Source organism: Hylobates moloch, unplaced genomic scaffold (genome assembly GCF_009828535.3).
Source record: "Hylobates moloch isolate HMO894 unplaced genomic scaffold, HMol_V3 SCAFFOLD_3, whole genome shotgun sequence".
In the NCBI taxonomy this organism is placed as follows: domain Eukaryota; kingdom Metazoa; phylum Chordata; class Mammalia; order Primates; family Hylobatidae; genus Hylobates; species Hylobates moloch.
The window spans coordinates 11,682,280-11,690,179 of NW_026652278.1; the positions used below are offsets into that span (position 1 = coordinate 11,682,280).

Sequence of the window (7,900 nt, forward strand, 5' to 3'; positions counted from 1 at the left end):
GTTGTCTGGTGCTCTGGGAAAGCGGGTAATTCTGGGCAAAGGGAAGGGTTAGCAATAAGTTCTATTAACAGGCTGACATATATGTCTCCAGATTTTTTATATTGGACTTTTAAATAAAATAACTATTGTTTATACTGTGCCTACTTTTCCCTTTCACTTAACAGTCTATCTTCCTTTGTCTTTTTAATAGTTGTGTATAACATCTCATTCTGTGGACATACCTTAACTCTTAACCCAGGTCTCCATCGATGGACATTCAGGCTGTTTCCAGTTTCTAGTATTAGAGAGTGTTGCCATAAACAGCCTCATACATGCATGGAAACACTTGTATGGGTGTTTCTCTAGGACAGTGGTTCTTTTTTTTTTTTTTTTTTTTTTTTTTTGAGACAGAGTCTTGCTCTGTCACCCAGGCTGGAGTGCAGGGGCGCCATCTCGGCTCACTGCAAACTCCGCCTCCTGGGTTCATGCTATGCTCTGCCTCAGCCTCCTGAGTAGCTGGGACTACAGGTGCCTGCCACCATGCCTGGCTAATTTTTTTGTATTTTTGTTTAGTAGAGACGGGGTTTCACTGTGTTAGCCAGAATGGTCTCGATCTCCTGACCTCGTGATCCGCCCACCTCGGCCTCCCAAAGTGCTAGGATTACAGGCGTGAGCCACTGCACCCGGCCTGTGGTTCTTAACTCACTTTAAAAGGCTTAAGAAAATACCGAAGCTCAGGTCCCATTCAGACTAGTTTTTATATTAGGGTCTCTGGGGAGGGGATCCAGGCTTTGGTATTTTTCAAAATCTCAGGTGGTTATAATATGTAGTCAGGCTTGGGAACCACTGCTGTAGGATTGTTCTTAGAAGTAGACTTACTGAGTCAGTGATATAAAACATTGTACATTTTAGTAGATACTGTAACATTATTCTCTATATTCTTTAGGATTAGGAGTGACTGCCAGTAATAGAAACCTAAGGTAATATTGGGTTAAACAGAATAGTTTATTTGTAACGTAAATATCTAGAGATAGGCAACCTGGAGCTGGTAGGGCAGTTTTGTTCCATGAAGTCCTCAGTTGCCCAGGTCCCTTCTAGATTTTGTTTTGGCTGAACTGAAAGTAAGCTCTTAGCCCAAAACTCCAAGGTGGAGGGTAGGGATCCTGCCATGAAGTCCATGTTCCAGGCAGCAGAATGAAGGAAAGGCTGAAAATCGGCAAAAGGTACAGGTCAGCTATCCTTTGGAAAAGATGCCTGGAAACCCACAAAACACTTCCACTTGTATCCCATTGGCCAGAACTTGGTCATGAGCCCACACCCAGCCGCAGGAAGGCTGGGAAACAGACTTTTGTCTGGGTAACCTGTGTGCCCTGAAGAAAACCGGGGCTGGTTTTATATGAAAGAAGAGAAAGACAGATAGTGGCAGCTACCAACAGTCTTTTCCACGTCTTTCATGAAAGCTGTAGGAACCTGCCCTCCTACCTAAGACCATGAGGGTGCATTGTCTAGACCTGGTAAGTCACAACTGCAGAGTCAGCCAGAAGCTTCAGTGCAGAGATTAAAACTTCAGATAATATGTTGGTACAGGGAGAGGCAAAACGGACTTAAATCAGATGCAGGAATGATGCCGGAGAGTTGTTAACTTTATCATGTGCCAGAAAATAATAAAGGTGCAGGAGGCCAGTGTTTTAATTGGACACACTTTGTCTCTGCTTGATGTTTCAGCTATCATCCTGGAGGGTCTTTATCACCTTCAGCATGGCAGTTGTTACTTAATTGCTAACATACTCAAGTTTGTGTTAATATTAATGCTGCCCACACTCACTTGAACATACTCATCAAAGATATCTTAATACATAATTTTTATGTTTTAAGTTAAAAATTTTTTAATTAAGAAAGGAAGGCTGGGTACAGTGGCTCAAGCCTGTAATCCCAGCACTTTGGGAGGCCGAGGCGGGAGGATTACTTGAGGTCAGGAGTTCGAGACCAGCCTGGCCAACATGGTGAAACCTCATCTCTACTAAAAATACAAAAATTAGCATAGTGTGGTGGCGCACACCTGTAATCCCAGCTACTTGGGAAGCTGAGTCAGGAGACTCGCTTGAACCTGAGAGGTGGAGGTTGCAGTGAGGCGAGATGGTGCCACTGCACTCCAGCCTGGGCGACAGAGCAAGACTGGATACATATGTAACAAACCTGCACATTGTGTACATGTACCCTAAAACCTAAAGTATAATAATAATAAAAAAAAGGAAATGAAAAGTTTGATATGTGACATTTTACAAATCAGTATTTTTTGTCGTTGCAGTGGATGAAGATCGCAGTACAGAACCTGATCGATTGCAGGTGTTTCACAAGAGAGCCATCATGCCTTACGGTGTTTATAAGAAACAGCAGAAAGACCCAAGTGAGGAGGCCGCTGTTCTGCAGTATGCCAGCCTGGTGGGGCAGAAGTGCTCCGAGCGGATGCTGCTGTTCAGAAACTGACCTGTTCACCTCTGCCGGGGGGTTCCTGTGTTGTGCTGATAATTTGTGCCAGGATACATATTCAGTACCTGTGGGGAAATAACTGTCACCACCCACAAATTAGACATTTTTTATTTTGACTATCTGTGGCTTTTAAAAAATATTTTGTGGCAATGTATCTGTGAGAATCTCATAGTTAATATAAAGATTTTAAAACTGCATTATGACCTAGCCCCCATAATTGGGGTTTGTCATTTTGGAGGATTCTTTCTAGGGCAAGATATGCTCAAATTCTCCTGTTTTTATTTTGTAAAATGAAGAAGTGAACCTAAGTAACTTAATCACAGTCATGCATTTTTTTTTGGTTCTGTTAGAGAAATTAAAACAGACTGTTTCCTCAGGCCCATTTTAAACTGAACTTGTGCTAGGAAACCTTAAGTATGGGGAAGGTAGAAAGTTCGTTTCATCACTTAGAAAATATGTCTTCTCAAGAACAAAACTGTGCTGTTACTCAGTGTTCAATATGAAATTGCTGCCAAATGTTGTGTAGTTTAATAGAGAACTTGAAAAAATAAAACATTAAAATGGCTCTTGTGTTAGCTAGCATCAGGTATCCATTTGTTCAGGACAGTCCTATTCATGTCTGTTGTCTTGGCATAGTTTTTTCCCCTAGAATATAGTACTCCCTTTTACTCTAAAAAATATCCCAGTTTGGACAATAAAATAAATAATTACTCTAGTTATATTATTTGCTTTATTTCTAAAAATGTAAGAAGTTGAATTTTTTTAAAGAAAAATGTTGGTTCCTGCCTTGATCTAAGCCTCATCCAAAGGAAATAAATAGTCACTAGTTTTTTATCTTACAACTCAGGACATTCGTCTTTGGTTATTAATGGAAATTGGTATGTGATTACTTTCATAGTTATGCCACAAATCACATTTAAGAAGGAATCATTCTGACCTCTGTTCCAGGACAAGAGCTAGAACCATCCAGTTCTTGTCCTTTGATTTGAGAGTCGGAGTCAGGGTGGCTTCTGCCACCCTTAGTAACTCAGAGTAGAGGCCAGCCCCCTCCTTCCCTCTTACTTTCTTTTGCTGAGTCCTTTGCCCACCTGTCAAGGTGGCAGGCACTGTGCTGGGTACAGGAGGACAGTCAGACATTTCCCTTCTTAGCTATAGTCGAGCTGTCTGGGAAACAGGATGAAAAACAGAGGAGGGTTATTTTCTTGTGCCCTGTTTGTCAGCTGATCCCCTCTTCTGCTACCAGCTGTTTGGCCAGCAAGCCGCTTTTAGTCCCCACTTTGCCCATTTTTCTGTTTTGGTTCATCGTTTCTTAAAAGCCATGTTATAAAATGTGGTAGTTTGAATCCTGTTGCTAATTTTAAACTTTTCTCTAAAATGTACTGAATTTTGACAAAAATTTGAAAATACCCTCAGCTAACTAGAATAAAAAGGATCATAAAACAATGATTTTAAAAATGAAATCTCTAGAAACTCAACATCCAAGTCAGCCATATTTCTTCATTCAGAGTGTGTGTGTCACACCTGCCAAGGTGCTGAGTACTCTGCTAACCGAGCTAGAGTAGTGAGCAAAGCCATTTTCTCTGATCACAAGATTTTACATTTTTCTGGGATTTTGACCTGCAAAATAGTCTCGTAAGAGCATTTGAGAGACTTACTTGGAACTGCCTTAGGAATCTATAGAGCCTTTTTTCTTTTTCCTCTAAAATGAAAAGAGCTTCATTTTATGATTATAACAAAAGTGATACTGTAAGCAGTTAGAACATTAAGAAGAAGTATAAATAAAAAGTAAAAATCATCTAAAACCCTACCATACTCAGAAGAAAAGAACTGTCATGTATGTATACACACATACCTATGTAATTTTAATATAAATAGAATTATGTTCTACATGCTGTTTTATTTCCTCAACAGTAAATTATGGACATGTCTGAAATTTGAAATAAATTTCAAAATAAGGCTTCAGAAAGTGTAGTAAGTAATCTCCGCATTATTAAAAATAAGCAGGGTAGGGCTGGTACTTGGCTCCCTTAGCATTCGAATGTCGAGCTTGATGTTATCACTGCATCTTCCCTCCTTTTGTCTATGTGATTAGCATGTAAAATGGTATTCATAAATATCACAACCCATGAATATCAAATGAAGAGAAAACTTGACTCCAGCATCTTACCACAACTCTGGTTTCTTCCTGCAGAATTCATTTTCAGAGGAAAATGATGAATCATCCCTGTCTGTGAACCACTGTGCTTTCCCTGAGGGTGGCATTGTAGGTTGACACCAGCAAAGCCTCAGAGTGACTTGAGCATTGGAGATCCTTCTACTTGGCTGCTGTTTTCATGCATTATGTTTGTTTGAGAATAGATAGTGTATTGATCCGAGTAGTCAAAGTGTCTTAAAAGGACACCTATTTGTCCTTTTGAGCCCCAGCTGAGCGAATATTGATAGTGGGCTAGGAAAGCATAGTCAAGAAAAGTGACTCACCTTGTTACTTGACCAGCAGTCTAGCTGACAGATCTGATTTTATGTTCGTGGCTTTCCATAAAGAAAGACGCAAGGACTTTTCAAAGACAGTTTATATCTTTCCAAGGCAGGAAGCTTTGCATTTGCAACCTTAGTGTTGCGTCCCCTCCTGATTTCAAATACATCACACCTGCCTTCCTGTTTTGGGAGCAAAGATGTAATTTTGATTCCCCGTGCTACCATCCTTATTTAAATTATTTCCATTGTAAGAGATTTTTGTTATTTTTTTAAATGTAATCTGAGCACTTTTTTTGTATTCTAAAAGATAGACGCTATCAGATAACTATATTGTTCATTTGATTAAAATTATTTAGATAAATATTACTATGTTGACTTTTAAATAGCTTTATCCTATTTTTCATTCATTTTGCAAATATTTGTTGTGTGTAGTTTCTTAACATGTCAGAATCTATTATGTAAAAGAACCTTTTCAGATTTCTGAACAGTATATGCTTTGCTTTTATAGGCTTTATATTATTTCAGTATGAATAAAGATAAGGAATATGATGAACAGTTAACTAAAATGTGTCTGTTGTTGCTAACTTGAAAGAAATGAAGTAGAAACAGTTGGAAAATGTTTGAATTAGAAGTTATTCAAGTGCACATCTTTCTAAAAGAAAACCAATGACTATAAGGCCAAACAAGTTTGATTGCATGTGGTATTTTTTGCTCTTGTATATGCTTTTTGAACAAGCTATTTGATAAAGCCTGAATGGAAAGAATAAAGCTGTTTCTATCTGCAGTGGCTCTTGGTGGTCATTACTTAAAAGACATATGTTTTCATCTTTAAATTCCTGAGCACATTTCACCTGCTGTGAATATGTGGAAAACAGAGGTAAAACATTGGCTATATGAATCATAAAATTTAATTTTCACTAAATGTAGTTCCAGACCATGTGGTTATCTAAATCAAAGTATGGTGGATTCCTTTCTCAGACAGAGAGTGAAATAAATCCCGTTTTAAGCCAAAAGTCTGGATTTTCACAAGATAAATTAGGGAATAGACTTTTATAACCCAAAGGGATTCAAAATAGGACTTTATCAAATTCAAATATAATTTATCTTAGAAAGTTTACAGAGAAATTTTCAAAAATATAAAGTATGCTTTAATGGTTCGTAATAGTCTGTGGTATATTTATGCAATACGTTTACTAGTGTTTTATCTCTTTACAGTAAAGAGGGTCCTGGTAGGTTGGTGATAAAATGAATCCTATTTCCAAGTGATTTAAATGTTAGTTACAATTCCCACTGACATTTTTTTCCTCCAGAATGGACTTAGCCTTTTCTTAGTTGAAATGGACAGTGTTCATCAGCAAACATTTAGACAATATAGAAAAGAATACTGAAGAAAAGTAGAAACACCTTTAATCCCATCAGCAACAACTCCTGACTGCCTTTCAGGTTTCAGTGTAGACTAAGAATTAAAGTTGCTGAAGACATTTTGTTTCCCAAATTTTTATTAGAGCTTCAAAATAGCTTGCATGCATATAGAGAGCGTGGTTTCCTCATCACATCTCTTCATCTGCAATATGAAGAAGCAATTCTAAATTAAAAGTGCTGTTTTTAAAAGTTAGTATAGCAGATCTTAACTATTACATGGCATTTGTAATACCACTCGAAATGAAGCATTTCAGCCATCTTAGCGGCATCCTTTGCTTGTCTGGCACGTGTAAAGCAGACTATTAGTGACTAGCACAAATATTTTTGTTTCTTTGATCATTAACGTTTGATTAAATGCAATATTTTTAAAAAGTGGTTTTAAAGATTTATTTATTTTAATGTTACAGGCTAGAGTCATTATAAGAAAAAGGTCCTTTGGGAGGCCAAGGCAGGAGGATTGCTTGAGGCCGGGAGTTCCAGACAAGCCTGGGCAACATAGTGAGACCCCATCTCTAGGAAAACAAAATCAATTAGCCAGGCGCGTTGTGTGCCTGTAGTCCTAGCTACCTGGGAGGCTGAAACAAGGATCGCTTGAGTTCAGTTCATGGCTTCAGTGAGCTATGATCACACCACTGCTATATAGCCTGGGTGACAGAGCAAGTCCCTGTCTCAAAAATTGTGTGTGTGTGTGTGTGTGTGTGTGTACACGTGTATGTATTTATATATAAATGTTGTACTCCCAACATATTATTCAACTGTGATTTTCAATGAAATTTTCCTCTGGACCTTAATTTTCCATGCTTGTCACTCTGTGCCAGGGTCTTAAAATTATTTAACACAGGTTTTTAAAAATTTAATTAATGTTAAATGAAAACTCATGAATACTTCATGAAATCCAATTCATCACACTTTGTTAATTCAGTAGTCAGTGAATCTGAATAGCATCTCTCAACTATTGGAGCTTTTTGATCATGAAACAAGAAAAACAGCATTTTAGGTTTGTGAAGTCAGAGCTTAAGGCTTTTAGCTCAGTCATATGTGAACAGTTCTACATATTTGTCCAGAATATTTTAAAATATCGAGAGGTGGCCAGACTGTACTTTGGAAGTTAACTGTTGCTGATGTGAGTTATTGTACTGACCTTTAAGGCAAATATTGTACACACATATATACATACAGCAAGAGAGCATGTACGCAGTGAAAGCTCCCTAGTAATTGTAGGATGTCTCAGTTTTGATTCACAGAATCAACTTGATAAAGGGTTTGGATTTATGACTATGGTAGGAATGACACAAACTGCTAAGGCTGCCCTGTACAATAAGGTAGCTTTAGCCACGTGTCTAATTCAATTAAAACTTAAAATTTAAATTTGGGCTGGGCGCGATGGCTCACGCCTGTAATCCCAGCACTTTGGGAGGCCGAGGCGGGTGAATCACGAGGTCAGGAGTTCAAGACCATCCTGGCCAACATGGAGAAACCCCGTCTCTACTAAAAATACAAAAACAATTAGATGGGCGTGGTGGTGGACACCTGT

The 7,900-nt window shown here is 38.4% G+C and overlaps 1 protein-coding gene across 8 annotated transcripts in view; it reads left to right on the forward strand.

Annotated features, from left to right (window-relative positions):
- ATE1 (arginyltransferase 1) overlaps positions 1–3,044 on the forward strand; it is a 206,714-nt gene extending 203,670 nt beyond the window's left edge. For all 8 annotated transcript variants that reach the window (XM_058435949.1, XM_058435948.1, XM_032176188.2 and 5 more), the window contains one exon: positions 2,288–3,044. In XM_058435949.1, coding sequence (XP_058291932.1) covers positions 2,288–2,466 — 179 coding nt within the window. In that variant the 3' untranslated portion in view covers positions 2,467–3,044. The remainder of the gene's footprint in view (positions 1–2,287) is intronic.
- Positions 3,045–7,900: the final 4,856 nt, after the last annotated feature.